This window comes from Siniperca chuatsi, linkage group LG16, assembly GCF_020085105.1.
Source record: "Siniperca chuatsi isolate FFG_IHB_CAS linkage group LG16, ASM2008510v1, whole genome shotgun sequence".
In the NCBI taxonomy this organism is placed as follows: Eukaryota; Metazoa; Chordata; class Actinopteri; order Centrarchiformes; family Sinipercidae; genus Siniperca; species Siniperca chuatsi.
In genome coordinates this window covers 10791011-10810426 of record NC_058057.1, presented here as the reverse complement: position 1 = coordinate 10810426, position 19416 = coordinate 10791011, and the positions used below count along the sequence as shown (strand labels likewise).

Genomic DNA, 19416 nt, shown 5'->3' with positions numbered 1-19416 from the left:
AAGGAGAGAACACCGAAGGTATCAGTGATTATGCATATGTTCTTACGATTATTAATTATGCACTTCCAGCTTTTACACGCCATTATACTGTGATCAAATTGGCTCCTGCATTGTTTTGCGGACAGCGGATTCGTTCCTGTATGACTGCCCTGGCCCATTCAATTAGCACCGTTCCTCCAAAATAGCACAGAATACAAGCAGGTGCATGCATGAGCACTTAGTATAACTAGTGGTGTATGTGCATTTTCATAGTCACAAGTAACAACCACCAATTATCTTAAGTTACATATCCATCAAGTCAGAACAACTGCATGGTCTGAATTGTATGTTACTTCCCAATAAGTCAACTCTGACTCAGTCATAGTATCAAAGAGGTTTCACTAGAAATTAGGGGACTCAAATTGTTCCCTGCCAACTGAGAAGGGCTATCTTGGCAGGAATTGAGACTCTTAATACAGTTAATGGTATGGTAATGCGGTATGGTAAACATATAACAAATGGGATAATTATTTGTATCAGAGAAATATGACTCCTGCGGGGCCAGAGATATTAGCACAGCAAAACTGGAGAAGGCTCATATATGGTTATAGTTCGGGGAAAAGTTCCAGTGGCCCCCCTGTGGTGGCCCAGTGAGGTTACACCACAGATGGTATGTAGGTTACACCATCAGCATCCATGGGCACCTCTGTGTGTCAATAGTCAGTGGGAAAATCGGTATTTTTATTTTTTTTAAATTCAAACATTGACTCCCTTTTATGACAGATAACTTTTGAAGTAACTTTTTTTTAAATCCCCTTTTATTTTCATTCAGTGGAACTAAAGTTGCTCTTCACTGTTACAACTGTTCCTGGTCTCCCCTAGAATACAGGGATTTTCAATGCATCAAAGAAGATTTATATACAAAACACAATATATCTAAAATATATGAAAATAAGAAAATGATGTAAGCTGATAGAAAATGTACTTTGAACTTATCTGTTAGGTCTGTAATTGTAGGCTATTTCTAAAATTAGTTAACGCTTTACGTTTTGCATTTGAAAAGTCTGCATTTGGTTGATTTATCTGAAATGCACTGGTTGAATAGAAAGTTTCCATTGTTTAAATAATTATGAGCATATTTTAAACAGGCAATTCTATGTGACGTCATCGCGTTTCTGAAGACCCAACCCAACCCAACAGGAAGACAACAAATTTTTCTGTCCTGTTGAAACGATGCACATTTGCGCCTGTCAACGCTAAGCATTAACATTAAATTAATAAATTAATAAAATGCCCTTATTTGATGGGTTAGGCAGCGGGGGAGAGAAGACTGCGATCGTCATTGACTTGGGAGCAGCATACACAAAGTGAGTAACGTCAGTCGTTAGCACGACCCTTGTTAACACATCCATTCGGTTAGCATTATCTGCTAACGTATATGTTTGTTTTCTTAATTTACCGCTAGGCACTAATCTAATCCGGTCTAATACAGGGGTTCCTCACAAACACATGATACAACATTGTATATACTACTAGTAAATGCTGTAACGTTAGCGGTGTTAGCTAGTCAGCCACCCAGTCAATGCTAACTAGACATGTCAGTGTTTAGCTGGCGTTAGCTAATGCCATATTAGAACTAAGATAAAATCCAACAAGTAAAGGAAAACAATTGTACTGTACGCCAGTAGCATCATAGCCAGCTACACTGCCAATTAAAAGTTTTTGAACCCCCTACACGTATTTGGGTCCATTTCACACAACGAGCCCATTTAGCTTAAGCCAAAGCTAAACTTTATCAGAATCATCTAGCTAGAAACAAAGGTATTGATATGCGTTTTATTATATTGATGGTTATTTAATTGCATTTGATGTAACTGGAAAAGGCCAACTGAACAACAAATCTAAATTTGGTTTCGTCAGACCAGACCAGGTCATTGTCATTTGTCCGTTGTGAGATGAAAATTTCGTCCCAAGTTGACTGCTGTTTGAGTGACCTAAATAGTTTTATTTAAGTACCTGGTAATGTGAAAGCTGTCTGATACTAAAAGTCACTTCGCCTGTCATTATACCTCGTCATACCCCCCCCCAACACACACACACACACACACACACACACACACAGGTTACTTACAGTGAGCACATTACTGGAGATTTACCAAAAATGTTACAATGAAATTCTAAATATATTTCGCTATCACTGCTACATAATATATGTCACCTTGCTGTAATTTTAGTCAAATGTATTCTTTAGTAAAGATGAGAAACTGGCCTGAGGCAAGTCACATGAAGATCAAGAGGACCGTTCTCTTGTCTTTTAATAATGATGTCTTTGTCTACAGCTACTGTCCCACAACATCTGACACAGAGCTGCAGTTCTGATTCTGAAATAACAGTGCAGCTCTGTGTCAGATGTTGTGGGACAGTAACTGTCGACAAAGACATCACTGTGATTTTATTTAGATGCAACTTACTAAAAGGATTTTTGCCATTTCATAAAATGTTTTATGTGGCCCTTTGAGCCAAGTCTTTGTTCCTCAGATACAAATTGTTCCTCACTAAAATTTGACTGCCATGTTGGTATGCATTATTTGTTTTGTTTTTGCACAGTTCACTGCTATTGCTTATATTGTAGTATGTGTAGGAGCCTGAAAAAAAGGGGTTACTGATTGCATTATTCTTGCTAGTAATGTTCTTGAACAATCGTAAATGTAAATCTTAATTTTCTCTGTGCGTCCTCTAGCAGTTCAACTGACAGTTTCATTTTCTTGCAGATGCGGCTTTGCAGGGGAAACGGGGCCCAGGTTCATAATTCCGAGCGAGATCCGGAAACCAGGACAGCAACAGGTGAGACACCGCTGGGCTTTGCTGAGTGTAATCACTTGGATAGATTGTTTGGAAATTGCGAAATATATTATTTTAATGTGGTATGTGATGTCTCACTTTCAGGCCATCAAAGTGGTTCAGTACAACATCAACACAGAAGAGCTTTATGTCATCCTCAAAGAATTTATCCATTTACTGTACTTCAGGTGAGACTCTGCTGCATCAGTTATTCACTGTAAGCGAGAGTTTAAAAAAGTGACTACGGTATGTGTGCAGCAACTATACTGCTTTTAGCTGAAAAATTAAGTGGTCCAGCCCCGTCAAACTAGAAGTTTGTCTTCCCATTTGTCTCACTCAGGCACCTGCTGGTGAACCCTCGCGACAGAAGAGTGGTCATCATCGAGTCCATCCTCTGCCCGTCTCACTTCAGGGAGACGCTCACCAAGGTTTTCTTCAAACAGTTTGAGGTATGAAAACCAAGCAGAACAGTGTTTTATACAAGCTGCAGAACATGTTTGGGAAAAGTGTTAATGGGGGAGCATGCGTGTCACTGATATGACAAATTTACTTATTTAAATATACGTATAGGGACTTAAGTTTGACAACAGTAAAGAAAGTACTGCCATAACACTTATCTTTAACTTTACTGACAACCTTAATAGTAAGTGTAAGCTACAGTGTGTTGAATGTTATTCTTTGATGGTGTTTTCCAGGTGCCATCTGTGCTGTTTGCCCCAAGTCACCTCATGGCCATCATGACTTTGGGCATCAACTCTGCTCTGGTGATGGACTGTGGCTACACAGAGACGCTGGTGCTACCTGTATCCTTTTCCTGTCATCCTGGAGTCTTTGACTCTTAAAGGAATACTCCCAACTGTGTAGGGAATTGGTTTGTTTGCTTTCTTACCGGGAATTTGGCGAGAAGCTTGATATCAGTCAAATCTAGGTTAGTTCAATGTAGAGAGTGGCCCCAGGACACGTTTAGCCTAGCCTAGCACAAAGACTGGAAGCAGGGGGGGAAATGACTAGCCCATTGCCCAAGTTTCCGCGCCATTACCAGTCTTTGTGCTAAGCTAGGCTAAACATCTTTTGGACCAATGTGTCATGTTGAAACTAGCCTCACCTTCATCACAGGAAAATGGAGACCGCTGTGCACAAATAGCGGTCTCACTATCGATGGATTACTGTTGCTTTTCTTCTTGTATTGTTCTGTGACATTTCTGAATGTGTAAATGCAAAAAGAAAGTTTATTGTATTGTGTGTAAACTTTCAGTTTGGGATTTATATGTTACCACCTTAATCATGTAATCAGGTTTATGAGTGCACTCCTATTCTGCCAGCATGGGAGGCTTTGCCTTTGGGAGGGAAAGCCATCCATAAGTAAGTAGCTCTAACAGCTTTAAGAGGAGTGTGTAACTTTGCATGTTGGTGTACTCTTTTGTGCACAGTCGGCTGTAAAAAGGACACTTCTGTTTCACACTTCCGTGTTCCGTGTTGATTGAAAATCTTGTGACGGTGAATGGAACCTTTTTTCCAATGTGCTTGTTTCCTCCCATAACTGCATGTGTCTGTATTTATTGTAGAGAATTAGATGGACTTCTTGTGGAACAGTGCACTGTGGACACCGACACCATCACTGGGCAGAGTGTACCAGCTGTCATTGGTAATTACAGAAAAATACCATACACTGTGTTTGTCTTTGTCTCTCAAATGGATAAACTTGTAACTCTGATATGGACTGCTGTTTTGTTTTACAATGCAGAGGGCAGAAAAATAGAATGGCTTTTACCCATTATGCATCATTTACTATTCATAAGAACTTGTTTCTGTGTGACATTTGAGTGAATCCCTTTCTCAATTTGTGAATTATACATATGCATACAGTCTATTTTAGAGTTTTCTCTCCGCACTTTTTCTCGATGGGGGAAACCAAACTGAATCGTTGTGTTGAGCTGTGAGCTCTACAGCTGCAGCAGAGCGAGAGAAGCTACACATATATGCATCAATAATTAAGACAGACAGCAGGCCGACTCACTTGACTGGACTGTTGAACGGACTGCATTTCTGCAGTAAGCACAGAAGGGCTGAGATCTCTGTAATCAGCCCTTTACACTGCGCATGATTAAGGGAGAAAAATTAGTTTCTTTTGTTTTGTTTTTTTACACCAAGCAGTCGTATTTGATACTTGTCCTTTGCTGCTGTGTCAGCTCACGCTTTCCCCAAACGCTGATTCAGCCTCATCATAAATCTAACTTAGAAGCGAAATGAGAGGAATGGCTGATTTATGCACAAATGAACCATAGAAAATTAAGTTTCACTTCATTTAAATCGCTTCTTCATCTTTTCTTCAGGGACCATCCCAGAGGAGACTGTGGAAGATATCAAGGGTAGGTTTTACTGAGTTGGTGTTATTTTTTTTTTAAAATTTCAAATCTACACGTCTCACTTGGCTACCATGAGGGTAATGGGTCAAGCTTTTATTTATTCCCTTCAAAGGCGGTGTTCCCAAAAGAAAACAACACAAAAAAATCTGGCTGCTTCCTCTTTACCATTCCTCCACAGGAATATTAGCCTGGCAAAACTGACCTGCCATTATATTTTCAACAGGGAATTGATGTGAACCAACACCAGATTCCATAGATATGTTCATTTTCTTAAATAAAAACAGACTTAACACTGGTTTCAGGATATTGAGGCAGCTCATTGTGATTTTCTGCTTGGTCATTGGTATACTGCAGCCCTTTATGTTGATACAAGAATGGCTTTATGTTTAGTCTCATTTAATTTATGTCTGCAAGAAAAGCCTGTAAGTTGCACAGTATTATTTTTTCGATTCAGATCATTAACTTTACGTTTTATAATGACGTAGATATGTAATTTACTCGGTCTGTGCTGCAAAATAGCCAGTGTCAATTATTTAATCAAAGCTTTCATTGAGGACTAATGTGAATTTTATGTTATAACCTTTTAATTCATCGGTCGTTAACGTTGCCTACAGTGAGTCATTAAGGACATTGGTTAAAATGTTCATCCTTAGTTAGAAATATACCTGTCTTTTAGTTTGGATGTATGCTCATTGGTTCTGTTTTGTTTCCTGCAGTCAGAACATGCTTTGTCAGTGACCTGCAGAGAGGCCTCAAGATCCAGGAAGCCAAATTTAACCTAGACGGTACAGCTGAGGTAAGTGTTGTTTGTATACTGCTTTTTATGCCTGTTACCTTAGATATCCTCAGTCTGTAAACAAGTGTTTGCATTAAGTAATGCATTGCTGTAGATTTAAGTACAGTTCTTCCTTCTTGTGAATGTGTTTGTAGCGTCCCGCCCCTCCTCCAGATGTTGATTACCCTCTGGATGGTGAGAAAATCCTGCACGTCAAAGGATCAATCAGGTAGTTCATCAAATGATGCTCTTTACATCTGCTGTTGCCTGAGCAATCTTGAGATATTTCCACGTGTTTTTGTATTTTATTTTTCAGCGTAGCCATGTTTCTCTTTGTCACGGTGGAAGGTCCTTCTGTAAAATGAGACCGTCGCTCATTAGATTTTCTGGTTTGTTTGTTTTTTCCTTGTTTCCAGGGACTCTGTGATGGAGATCCTGTTTGAACAGGACAATGAAGAGAAGAGTGTGGCCTCTCTGATACTTGACGCTCTGGTCAAGGTAGAGAAAAGTTATTAATTTTATGTGCCTTGGAATATGTGAGGGCAAGATGTTATGTTTGTGTGCAATCACTTAGTCTGAACGTAAATGTAAGAGATGTACATCAAAGGCTCGGTCAGTTTCTCCTTGAAGGCACTCATGGTGTCGCACTTCTATAAAAAGTGACGGAAGTAGTTGTGTGAAGAAGGAAAAAAGAGAGCTTAAAAGAGAAGTTCAAGTCCTCTGTGTTGCTTAAGTGGACGGGCTTGTCGGATTGTCGGTCTCTGAAAGTTAGAAAAACCGTTGCAGCCCCCCTAACTATGATATCGAGGGGAGGGGGTTTCAGCCGCCGTTCAACGGTCTGACAGGCACTACCATTTGAAGCTTGACACCTTTTAATCAGAGGATCTAATATCTCTGTCTGCACTGGAATCTTATCGTTTACACAAAGGTCTTAATTGAGTTATTGATGTTATTACAATACCTTGCCACCTCTTAAATGTACTGACTTAAAGCTTTTTTAAGTCTATTTATTAAGACATTTTTAGTGCATGCATGTTGCAGCAATATAGTATGATCTTACATGGCCCTCTTCACCAATGCAGCAACCCAGTTTTGTTCTCCATGTTGTAGAGCCGAAATCAGTGTACACTTTGACTCAGTGTGGTTGCTATGGCAACACTCAGCCGTGGCCATTCCATGTAACAGAGCATTTTTTTTTTTTTGTTATTCCATGTGGGGATCAAGTCAGCACAGGACGGCCTAATTAATCTCAGTAGGTACAGCAGCAGCAGACGTTACACAGCCTCAGACTTTGACTGTAGCAGCAATACGTTTAAAACCTGTCTGCTCAGGATATATTGATGTATCATTAGGGCTCTACACACGAGAGAAGGCACTGCAGTAATGCCCACTTCAGCTACTTTCATCCATCACTTTTAGTTTTAGTCTGCACCTGTCCTGAAAACCAGAAAGTGCTGTCCTGTAGAACTGCTGCTTTCCTCCTGCCTCATCTTTTCTCCTGCTGCACTGGTACGGAGGAAAGAAGTGGATGATGATGATGATGATGATGATGATTGTTTAGGTTTATTTCTTTCATCTAAACTGTTTTGTAAAGGCATGATGGTCTAAAATGAATAAATTAAAGAACCAATCCATTGCACATTTCCCTGGCTGCAAAGCAAGGGCTGTGGACATATACATCTGATTTAAAAAAAAAAAAAAAAAAAAAAAAAAAAACTCAAAACTAATCTGTCATATCAGGGTGGAAACACCAGGTGATTTTCTATGTAAATGATCTAATGTGGTAAATGTGTGTTTGTGTTTCCCTGTAGTGCCCCATTGACGCACGTAAGGTGCTCTCCGAGAACCTGGTGGTGATCGGAGGCACAGCCATGTTGCCGGGTTTCCTGCACCGTCTGCTGGCAGAGATACGCCTCCTGGTGGAGAAACCCAAGTACAGCGACGTGCTGGCCAGCAAGAGCCTGCGTATACACGCTCCACCTGCCAAGCCCAACTGCACCGCCTGGCTCGGAGGTCAGATATGAGATTTTATTTAAATATTTATCACCAACTGCCGAACTGGAGGCTTTCCAAGTGAGCAAAATTTAAAAAAAAACCATCATTGTGGAGAAATATTTCTCCAACAGCAGCACACTTCAAAAACCATAATGTCAGCCATTTCCAGGTTTTTAAACAAAAAATATTGTTTGTAGCCTCTCATATCATTTGAAAGCCCTCTCTGCATTCACATCGTCCTCTGCTCAACAGGCGCCATCTTCGGGGCGCTGCAGGACATCCTGGGCAGCCGGTCGGTGTCACGAGACTACTACAACCAGACAGGCCGCATCCCAGACTGGTGCTGCTTGAGCTCCTCTCCTCCCGAATCTCTCTACGAAGCGGGAAAGACCCCTCCTCCGCTCATGAAGAGAGCCTTCTCCACAGAGAAGTAGAATGTGCTGTAACATAATTCAAACAATGTACTCTCCTTTACTCCGATAGAACAGTTCAGTAATCTTAAATGTACCATCCCAACACAAATGTTGTTAATGTGTTAACTACACAAACAGCTCTAGATGTTTGTAATGTCTAAGTTTCTGTATGAACTGATTGTGGACTGTTTGATAATCAGGTGATCTGGTTTCTGACCTTACCAGTTAGAAGAGATATTGGGATTTTATGCGGTTACATTGATATTCTACAAGGATTACAGAATTTCAAATAGTTGCTGTGCTTCATGCACCCACGTCTTCGGTTTCATTTGTAGTCATCGAACTGAACCTGTACGTGCTTACTCTCACTCTGTTCTGTATTATTTCGGCAGTTAAGCAGGAAAAACATCGTGTTTAGCAGAAATATTTCAGATCATTACTAATTTGAGTTTTAGTCATCCAGTTGTCAGTAAAACGACAGAAAATGTTGCGAAACTTTGGAGAAAAGTGTTGAAATCTGACCATGTGGTTTTGACGGTAATGTCCCATGTAGTTTAAAAATAAGTTTTAAACATACAAGTTTCTCTTATTTATTGTTTGAACTTAATACAGGCCCACGGAAAGCTAATAAACAGCTTTTCATATTAAAGTTGGGGTGGCGGTATCCTGGGAGCTACTACTCAAATACTCCACCACCAAGATGTTGTCGCACCCTAACAAGTGTAGCACACGTAGCAGTTGGGTCAGGGACATGTCAGTCGTGGTCTGAACACATCCACGCAGTCCTGAGAAGCGGCCTAATCAAGCAAAATAATTAAAGTCACCTGTGTGTGTGTCGACCATAGTTGTTGTTGTTTACAGACTTCAAAACATCTTCCGAACAATGCCATCTTGACCTGTGACCTTTAAGTTCAACTATTTCAACAAATAAATATTCCGAATTCAATCAGATGTGCTTTTGTTTTTTTCCTTATAGACACCAGCCTAAACTATGAACAACATTCCCATTTCATAAGTATTGAAACAGTCCACAGACCTACTTCCTACAGCTAGAAAACAAGCAGACTGTTTTGTGATGTTGCACCTCGCTCGCTCCCACAGATTCCCCGGTAATAAACTGTAAAGACACGTTTGAATCATGTCTAGTTTTCAAACAAGCTGTACTGTAACTTGTCAACCCAGAAAAAGTACCTTTTTTTCCAGTATATTGTCACAGGTGCTTCCAAAACCACAGGATATTTTTCATCAAGTACATTTCTAGTTTCTATATCTATATTCTATACTGTCAATTATTTCACAACTCGCTCGCAGTTGTGGCATCCTTGAATTTGATCGGAAGCCTCATTTGTTGCACTTTAAGTATAATCCTTGACAGGAATGCATTTGTCCTCGCCTACTTTCAATTTACTGGGCTTTGTCCACTAGCTCTTTTCTCTTAAGAAGGTGAAAGTGTGGTATTGGTGGAACCAAACTGCACCCAGTGTAGGTTACTTCCTTGTTCAGCTAAACTTATTCAAGAACCCCCCCCCAACACACTGTTAATGTGTGCGTCCCAGAATGGAGTTGCATCTGTTTGGCCTTTTGGGTCACATTCATCACTCTGTGTTGGTCCGTCTGGCTACTGTGGCCTTGGGAACCAGTAGCATTACCCACAATGCACCTGCAGCTCAAGGCAAAAAGTGTGGGAAATCAGATCGAGTTTGGATTCTGATTGCAGGCATAAAAATAGGCGTAACCATTGAGCGGAGGAGAACAGCAGCCATCAAGCTATAGGTGGTGTCTTCTTCGGTGGCAGCAATAAAGCCCTGGCAGCCCTTCAGGTCTAACCTCAAACAACCTCCCCAAACCGTTCATATCCTTGTTGGAAACATTTTCTCAGTGCATGTGATTTTTGGTAAATTCTTGGCGAAAAATTGTGGCTAAAATCTGGCTACAGTTCAGGTTCACGTTTGTGAAAAAAAAACAACTCCAGAGGGATTTTGGGGAGGAAAATAAGAGCTTTGTTACCCATATGACCTCCCACCTGTGGATGCGGGCCACAGCCTTACTCAGATGATCCCTTTCTGACCATATAACTAAAAGACAGCCACGGCCTTGCCCATATCTGACAATATAGAGCTGTATAGTCCCACCTGCTGCCTCTGTTCCAGATGAGGGAAACCCCATCCTCCCTTGATGGGGGCTGGGACTGGAGCATCAGCGTGGTTCCCAGAGACAGGAAGCAGCAGCTGTCCGTCTGACCTCTGGCTATCAGAGTGGGAGTCTGAGCGGGAAGGGGAAACCCCCGGAAAGTGGGTGAGCCCTGCCTGTAAGGAGTGCTGGCAAACCATTCATTGGAAGACCAGGCAGTTCAAAAACAGTTCACACGCCCAAGTCTGTGTTCATGGTTCATGGTTTTACATATCAAATCCTGACATTAAATGATTATTCCTCACCATCTGTATTCTGCACTGGATTTAGAGATTGTTCTGATAGATTTGGGTGTGCAAACGTTTCTTGGACTTGCTGAGCACAACATTTTTGTTTTTCTACAACACCAGGAATACTGCAGAAGACTCAATTCATACATTTATTACCACCATGTACAAGGTGACATGGACATGACTATTTCTGCGTGAGCGCCAAGCTGGTCCACCATCACAGCCTGCAAGGAGCGAGAGGCGTCATCCATCTTGGTTATCTCCTCCACAGAGGCTGTTTGTCAACACACACGAGCCCAATTTACCCCCGTAAATCACACCTGCTGTGAAAACCCATCTGAGCCCCCCTAATAAACATTAGGGTCACCTCGGTGCTTGTCATTCACAGCCTGCAGAATGAGCAAACAAGAATCGTGATATGGCTGGTATCACTGCACCTGTAAGTCATTTTGGGAAAGGAAACATAATCAGGAGTCTACAAACCACAGGAAGCCAGGTATTGTGTAATAGGAAGGCTACATTTATACAGCACTCCTACCAGACATATAGGCTACTGATGATGAGATCTTTAGGTATTTTTCCTACTGCTCCGGGCAGCCATTGGTTTTCATTCATTTCTGTATACATGTTACTGCCCTGTGAAAACCATGTATCTCCAAAATGTCAGCTTTTCACGAGTCGTGAACTACAGCCATGTTTTCAGCTTTGTGCCAGTGTAGTTTTTCAAATTATCCAGTTAGTTTTTGCATTGTTTATTTAGCTTAAGAAGTAGGAGCATTTTCTCAACCCATAAAGAAACACTTGATTTTTAAAAAAAAAAAAATTTTTTTAAATCACCAACACTGGAGACAAAGGGTTTTCACTGAACAGTGGCAACAGTATGCAGATCAGTTTGTTTGGAAACTTTCTGAAGTTGTGCAATTGCATCACAGTGAACATCAAGTCTGCACTCATTTTCTCAGTGTAACTTTATTGTTGTGTGGTGATGCAGATTGATTTGAAACGTCTGCACTGTGTTATTTATGGTAATGAAACTTTGAGAAAACAAAACTGTAACAGATTGTACAACTCAAGCACGTTTCAAGAGTTCAGTAAGAGATTTTTAAACAACAAGAAATGGAACACCTGTGTAAATTTGAATTCAAAGTGTTTGCTTTAGCTTTCATTAACCATGACTACTTTCACCTTTACAAGTAAATAAGTTTTGTTTATTATAGTTTAGGCTGTTATATTGGTTATTATGCAGATTATTTATCTATACATGAATTATTGTCGATTTAGATAGTGTGTATAATAATAATAATAATAATAATAATAATAATAATAATAATAATAATAACTTTATTTATATAGCACCTTTCAGAAATAACGTTACACAGTGCTTTACAATAAAAGTAAATCCAAAACATAAGATTATATAACAAGATAAAATAATGATAAATACAAATAATAACATGATGATAATGAATTGCTGGACCAAAATAAAAGTGTGTGTGCGTGCGCCTGTGCGTGTGTGACACAGAGACAGACAGTCGGACTGTGGTACCTGACATCATCTTTTCTGTTACAGCGGTTTCCTATTGATCATCAGCTGTATATATTCAAGGCTTTGGTGCGCGCTCTCCATCTCAGCTCGCGCACAGCGGGACGGCCAATCAAAACCCCGGCCGCTTCACAACACTGCTTTAGACTTCTTCACTTCTTACTGAGCGACTGCAGACGAGGGGATTGAACTTGTCTTTGGCGCTATGCAAAGTTTCATCGGAATCTCGCGTCTCTTATTGGTTCTTCTGCTGCAACGGGTACCTGCGCAGGTAATTCAACATATTTCAAAACAAGCCTTTTTGTAATGGTGCTAACAGCAAGCCACGTTTTTTTTTTTTTTTTTTTTGTTTGTTTGTTTGTTTTTTGTCAAGATGGGAAATTCCAATTTTGTGAACGGTTGTGCCATTTATCAGTGAAAAACTTCAATTTAGTATTTATCATAGTGAGATTTAATTTGAAATTCATCCTGTGATATTTTTCATGCTGAGGGATGTTGAGGACAGCATTAAGGTTTTCCTATTTTAGGAGAAGGCTGTCTTTTCTCCTCTACTCTCCTATTAGCACTTCAAGTGAAGCCAACAGGAGTCACATCTGATTTTTTTTTTTTTTTGTGTGATTTTTTTCACTGTGAGAGGACACATCTGTTCCACACTCCAGCCTTTATTCACCCTATCTGTATTTTGACTGGCTGTGCCCCACCATGAAGACACCATCGGCATTTAGGGGTTTGGGAATCGCCATGTTTACAGTCATGTGTACAGATATTGACTCAAGCATCAGATGCAGCTGCTGCATGTTACTGATCCAGGTTCAGATAGTAAGGTGTGCAGAGCTACAGGCTGTATCAGAGAGCAGAATTGTTGACAAACTCAACCAAGCACCCGAGCTCAGCTAGATGTGCATCAGTAATTTAGAGAAAATTGCTGCCTGACATGAGACAGCAGTTGTGGTTTGGAGCCTCTGCAGCTCCAGGTCCTGCTCTCATGGTTGTGATGAGGGTGTATTATCCTCCACTTCTATCTCTGGTTTTGCACAGACGCACCCTCTTTTTGTAACAGCATCTGACCTCAGGCAAGACAGACACATTCAGTGTCACCCAGCAGGGGAGCTGACCGCCCAGCTGACTGCAATGTGGGGAGATTATAAATGGGACTCATCCATCCACATAGCTCTGTTGTGTTCTACAGGTGTTTGAAGTGACACAGCAACAGGTCATGAATGGGAATTTTAGTACTTGTACTACATGGTGTTAAGACTGGAATCAGCTTTCATTGGGACAGTTCAAATGCAACTGGTTAGAATTAAATTAATGTACAAAAAAAACTGATGCATGGATTGTAATATATTATACAGTATTGAGTAAGTCCCATTTTTAGGTTGCCATTATTAAAAATCCAAAAAGACCACCACACTAATAACTGGGAAAATGTGTCAAATCTCAGCAAATTGGAAGAAAAGATCAAATCTGGACCGCAACAAATACTTTGATTTACTAGACTCTCATCAGCCCAGATGACACTTCAGTTAGTGCAGTAAAACAGCAAACCCATCAGTCAAGCACTGAACCAAAACATACATGCGACTTTTAAAATCAAACTGAGAGAGACAGGAGGATGAGTGGGGAAAAGTGGGAGAGAAAGAAAGACATATGAAATGAGTGGGAAGTGCCAAGAACAACTTCTATCTCATGTCATTTTTTATTTTTATCAGCCTGTATGACAATAACCATTGCGCATTTGCTTGGAATCTTTGTGTAAGTTATAAAATTAGAGGGGGGGAAAAAAGAAAAATGAGAGAAGAGACACGAAAAGAAGCGCACAGCTTTCCAGGTTTAACACTTTTCCATATTTATCCTTTTTAGCAAACCAACAGTTTTAGATACAGTTTGTTATGGAGCTCATCATGTCCAACATCAAGCCACTTCACCATCACACTGTATTGTTCATGCATGTCTGCATGTTTTATGCTAATTCCAGCTGTTGTGAGGCATCTGGTTCTATTGTTGGATGAAGCAGTACAGACTCTTTGGGTTCTGTGTTGTATCTTGCACAAACTCACTTACAGCAACATAACATAACGATCCCACAATAAAGCCCACTGTGGTCCTATGAAGCATTCTCTGCGTGTGACATTTAATGTTCCCATCAATGTTCACAGAGTGAGAGACAGAAAGAGATTGTTGATATTCAAAAGAAGAAGAGAGCCAAGATCAACTTAGCGCTTGTGTTTCTGCTCAATTTGCCATTCAGAAATCGGGAACATTGCCATCATGAGTTTGGAGGCTGGGTTGTGAGAACTTAACAAAATTCATGCTGTGTCATGATACCTTTCAGTGCTGCCTTTGTTTTAACTGTATGTTTTAAAACTCCCATGAGTAAAGGCAGCAGCAATTCTTTGCTGTTATTCTTTGCATACTTAGAAGGTTTTTGCTTCTTGTGATAATAAACCTTCCAGTATTTCAACAAATTGAGCAATCGATTGCGTTTTTGTTGGTGGCTGGCTCATTGTACTGCTTTTTTTTTTTTTTTTGCTGATTTGCAAACAGCGGCACAGTGGTACACTCCTAAAACCATGCTGCATCATTGTTTTTACTGGATCATTGTGTGTGCACTACTTTTCTCTGCCATAAGAGGGCGCTCTGCAACTGCTCAATGAACCCACTACTACTATAATCCCTGATGTCGGTCTCATTTCTCACCTGTATCCGTTTCCTGATTGTCTGCAGGTTCTGTATCATTACAGCCATGTTTGGCATTGATGTTAATGCTTTTATCAAATGAAAGTGAGGGGTTGATCTCTGCAGATGTCAATTTTTACTTATCTTTTTATGTATTTTGCAGATTTCCCACCCTCCAGAAGAGGGTCACTCAGGAGGTAAACGCTATGCTTTTGATCATATCCCACTGAGTAGGCATTTTCACCTCTTGCAAATGATTTAAAGACTAAAGATTCAACTCGTCTTGTAGTAATGCCGTTCCACGAGGTGTGGGTAAAGAGCATGTGTCGGCCCATGGAGCAGTTGGTGGATGTGGAGCAGGAGTACCCTGGAGAAGTGGAGTACATCTACATACCTGCATGTGTCCCACTTTGGCGATGCTCTGGTTGCTGTGGGGATGACAACCTAGAGTGCCAGCCTACACTTGAACGCAACATCACTCTGCAGGTGCAGCAATATCTCTAATCAGAAATGATTTATCAGAAAAACCAAAAGGGAGGTGTTAAAAATGCACTTCCTGTTTATTCCATGTATTAAATACATGTCCCCATATGCAATTTTAGTTTTTCCGTTCCTTTGTTTCTCAGGTGATGAGGATTCAACCCATGGCATCTATGTACCAGGTGGAACTCACATTTGTGGAGCATCAGAAATGTGAATGCAGGTAAATTATCAAGTCTTTCTAATAACCACCAGATGCAAAATGAGATCTTTATAGCACAGCTAACCGCCAGTTGTTTATGTCCCCCCACTCGTTTTAGAGCCCGTCAGAAACGCCTAAATAATAAAAGGTCAGTAGAAGAACCCTTTATCTATCAGACTTGAACACATCAATATCTTCATTGCACTTTGCTCTCGGCTCCACAGCAGCACTGAGTCTATCAACCGACTGCGGAGGAGGAAACACAAGAAGACAGCAAACGGCTGTGGCAAGTAAGAGATGGATTGCCCCCCTGTGGCGCGCACACACACACACACACACACACACACACACACACTGTTTCATGATGTTTGGACATTTACGACTACATTCATCACTGCTTCCTCCGCACTGTCAGACTTGCAAGGACAGTTGAGATTAAACAGTATCACAATATATTGTCTGCTGCGTTGCTCTTCTCAAGCACACAAGCTTGTGCTGTGTAAGGCCACATGGCATTTGTAGCACAATAATCCAAGGCTGCTGCCAGTGTGAAGGTTTAGTCAGAAAATAACCAGATTCACATATCAGGAAAAATAACAACAACAAAAAAAAAAAACAGGAAAAAGACAAGAAAAGGATCAGTAAAGATTGGTGATGGGGCTCAATATGTAGAGCTGTAAAGCTCTTCATCACCCCAATTTGTTCATGTATTTTCTATGTCCCATTCTTGTCATGTACAGTCACGTCAAGCACTGCATACATCATTTTATCCACATTAAAGCTAGTCAATATGCATCTGACTTGATCAGAGTGCACCACACTGGAGATAAAGGTGCAACTGGAGTTCAACAACAGCAGAGCTCAACTCTGGATTTCAAATTGAATCTGACCAAGGTATAGATCCAAAAAGCAGCCAAATCTACCTTCTGCACAAGTGAAAATAACTTTTTTGAAGTAGAATCCAATTAACTTTTAAGCCCAAGCAGTTCAGTACCAGAGCAAAATCACACCCATCATTTTACAGTCAGATCCAAGAGTTTTATGCGCAGTGAGTTTGGTATTTTGTTTGTCTGTGGGCTTCACTCTTTTCACATACAGGTCGAAAGGGCAGTGTGTGTCACAGGTAATCTCTCTGGGCCTCTCTCCCCCTTTCTTTCGCTTTTATTTCACAAGGGAAATTGTTGTGTAACCAATTTTGAATTAGTGTACACATGAAGGCATTGCCATAAAGAATGAGATGCCCAAAATAATAATAATGGGCACTGAAAAGGCTACATTATAAGGTTTAAAAGTTTAAAGCTGTAGCCAGGTTTGTAAAGTGTTACGAAGCGGTCCTGTTAAAAAGGGCCACTCCACAGATTTGACATATGAAGATCAGTTTACCCGTCTCAGCCTGTGAAAACAGTTGTATAATGTCTTCTGTGGCTTTAGAGGGAGCCTGTGGAAATAACCCTGATGATGTCATATCTCCGTTTGGGCTTGGAGACTGCATCTTTATAACAAAAAGCCTGTGTAACAAACTGGGGACATGGAGATGTGGCCATTTACCAGGCAGATGCTCTCCAGTTGATACAGGAATTGTAGGATCCAGAGCTTTAGGAGATTGATTCACACTAGGGACTGAAAGTCAGGATATCTCAGTCTCTGTTGCATCAGTTTTTAGCATTCTTTCTTTAACCTGTCTCTCTCAAGTCCTCAAACAACACTCATGCCCCATTGGGCATCTCAATGAAACGTTGTAATCATTGCTGCTGTCCTCACTGGGCCTGAAAAGATCCCTTCTTGAAACGATTCCAGTGCATACAGTGGGGGGCAAAATCCACAAATTGTGCAAATGTACTATGGCCAGTCCGAGTTAGTCAAATCAACTGGATATCTTGGGTTATAGTCTTTTTAGTACTAAGAGGAAACTCTTTGTGTTACTATCTCTCCACCTCAGCTCAGCAAGGAAACACTGTCTGTGGTAACACAAAGAGAGGATTTTGTACTAAAGAGACTGTAAATGTGGAGGATATCCATTTTATTTGTCTAACTCAAACTGCTGAGGCCTCACGTTAGCCTCAGCTGAACTAGAAATTCATTTTTGCTCAGAATAAGGACTGTGGATTTTGTTCCCCATTACTTCCACTGGAATCACATTATGCAGGCACAGCCTTCACAGCCAGTAACAATTGCAGTGACGATTAAGTCTTTCAACGTACATATGGGCATGTGAGTATTGTTGTAAGTCAGACTTAAATGTACCTATCCTTTAAGCATACAATAAAGATCCTCATCAAGAGTACTGGCAGCGTCACTACTGGCTCAGTCACTGAAGCACATAAACTTTTCCGTCTTGGGGAACGAGGAACAATGGGTGATAAGTGGGTGGGATCTGTGCTCTGTCTGGTGAAGGTCAGCTGCCTGAAGCAGTGACTATAGGCTTTTGCCATCTCTTCTGATAAGAAGGAGGGACATCTTATCCAGCAGCCTAAACAGAGTCGGAAAGAAATCCGTCCTCTGAATCAGCCAGACATTGGACTTGAGGTCATTGTGGGGTAAGGCTGTGTTCGGTGGTGGTCTGTAGGTTATCCCACATCAAATATTTTATCACCTCTGTAGGAACCTGTGTGGCCATATTGCTGTCGGCTCAGCAACACTAATACTGCACCATGACTTTTCTTGGCTCCTGGGGCAATAAACATTCCCTTTGGTGGTTTCATGGTGGCTTCATTCTTGTGACAACCTAAAGTTAATGTTTAGGATTTTACTTTGGTTGTTGAGAAGGACATTTTGCCTTTTCACTCTGCAATGAGAAATGTCACTTCACACAGAGAGGCTCTGTTTTAAGGGACCTATGAGCCTGTGCCCTGTAGGCCTGTTCTGTAATCCATCCATGTTCTGTGATCTGGGTCCCATAACCTTCAGAATCCATCTCATCTGTTTGTGAAAAGAGTAATTTAACTCACTCACAATGTAGATAATATTCACACAGATGTATTTCATAGACAAACCGTAGTACCAATTTGAATTTCTTTACTCATTTGTTTTTGTCTTTTCAGGTGCCAGTTCCCTCAAAACAAGATCAATCTTCACTGATTCACACGTCTGTCCAAAGTTTAATTTGGTGGAGTGGCTTTGGAGTGGCAAACAACTGCACATCTGTGAATTGATCATTTCTGACTTAATTATCTCCTGTCCATATATCTTTCCTCATCCAGTGCATCCATCAGCACTCAGACGTTCCATCTCGTCCATGACTTTTCTTTTTTGATTAATTATCAAACCAAACAATCATATCGGCAAACTCCTCTGGTTCTAACTGCTGTTTTTTATAATCGGTTTCAATTTTGACATTTTAAAAATCTAGTTGCTTTTGTGTGAGGTTTTACAAATAGACATAGGATACAACAGATTCACAATAGAGACAATGAGTGGAATGCTGCGACCTTATCAGTTGCCAGGGGAAAGGATTAAGGCCTCCATCCATCCTGAAGTGTTCACTGATTAACTGTCAGATCAATGGCAACATTCACAGAGAGGCCAGAGACCTTCTCCATGAATTCTTGTTCATTCTGACTTTTGCAGCTTGATCCTGTTATAATTGTTATGACACCACTTCTGTGCTGGTGCACAGCTGCAGACGCTGAAAAAAATGTATGTGACTTTCTGTAAAGTGTTATTTCCTCTCTGTAATTATGGGACATGATAAGTTCATTAAATAAAAATGCACTCCAACTATAA

At 40.7% G+C, this 19416-nt stretch overlaps 2 protein-coding genes across 4 annotated transcripts; both read left to right on the top strand.

Moving 5' to 3' along the window:
- The first annotated feature begins 1146 nt into the window (after positions 1-1146).
- Positions 1147-9315, top strand: actr10 (actin related protein 10). 2 transcript variants are annotated; one of them, XM_044170285.1, is made up of 13 exons: positions 1148-1346; positions 2751-2823; positions 2926-3008; positions 3161-3269; positions 3516-3623; positions 4115-4182; positions 4386-4465; positions 5154-5189; positions 5903-5982; positions 6117-6190; positions 6378-6459; positions 7773-7974; positions 8209-9315. In XM_044170285.1, exons 1-13 carry the CDS (start codon positions 1270-1272, stop codon positions 8388-8390), a joined length of 1254 nt encoding a protein of 417 aa, XP_044026220.1. In that variant the 5' UTR covers positions 1148-1269; the 3' UTR covers positions 8391-9315. The 2 variants fall into 2 exon arrangements, with proteins under 2 accessions (XP_044026219.1, XP_044026220.1); XM_044170284.1 differs by having other exon boundaries at positions 1147-1346; positions 2751-3008.
- A 2992-nt stretch (positions 9316-12307) lies between these two features.
- Positions 12308-19416, top strand: pgfa (placental growth factor a). Of its 2 annotated transcripts, none has more exons than XM_044170286.1 (7): positions 12308-12603; positions 15175-15208; positions 15301-15497; positions 15638-15714; positions 15812-15841; positions 15918-15983; positions 18735-19416. In XM_044170286.1, the coding sequence occupies exons 1-7, from the start codon at positions 12538-12540 to the stop codon at positions 18769-18771; spliced, it is 507 nt and encodes a 168-aa protein (XP_044026221.1). In that variant the 5' UTR covers positions 12308-12537; the 3' UTR covers positions 18772-19416. The 2 variants fall into 2 exon arrangements, with proteins under 2 accessions (XP_044026221.1, XP_044026222.1); XM_044170287.1 differs by having other exon boundaries at positions 12378-12603; positions 15921-15983.

Bases quoted from the DNA above. Each gene is read 5' to 3' on its own strand.
- pgfa (XM_044170286.1), top strand. From the start codon at position 12,538: ATGCAAAGTTTCATCGGAATCTCGCGTCTCTTATTGGTTCTTCTGCTG. The intron at 15,209-15,300 runs GTAAACGCTATG...CTCGTCTTGTAG, and splicing joins AGAAGAGGGTCACTCAGGAG to TAATGCCGTTCCACGAGGTG. The intron at 15,715-15,811 runs GTAAATTATCAA...CACTCGTTTTAG, and splicing joins CATCAGAAATGTGAATGCAG to AGCCCGTCAGAAACGCCTAA.
- actr10 (XM_044170284.1), top strand. From the start codon at position 1,270: ATGCCCTTATTTGATGGGTTAGGCAGCGGGGGAGAGAAGACTGCGATC. The intron at 3,270-3,515 runs GTATGAAAACCA...GGTGTTTTCCAG, and splicing joins TTTTCTTCAAACAGTTTGAG to GTGCCATCTGTGCTGTTTGC. The intron at 3,624-4,114 runs GTATCCTTTTCC...TCATGTAATCAG, and splicing joins CAGAGACGCTGGTGCTACCT to GTTTATGAGTGCACTCCTAT.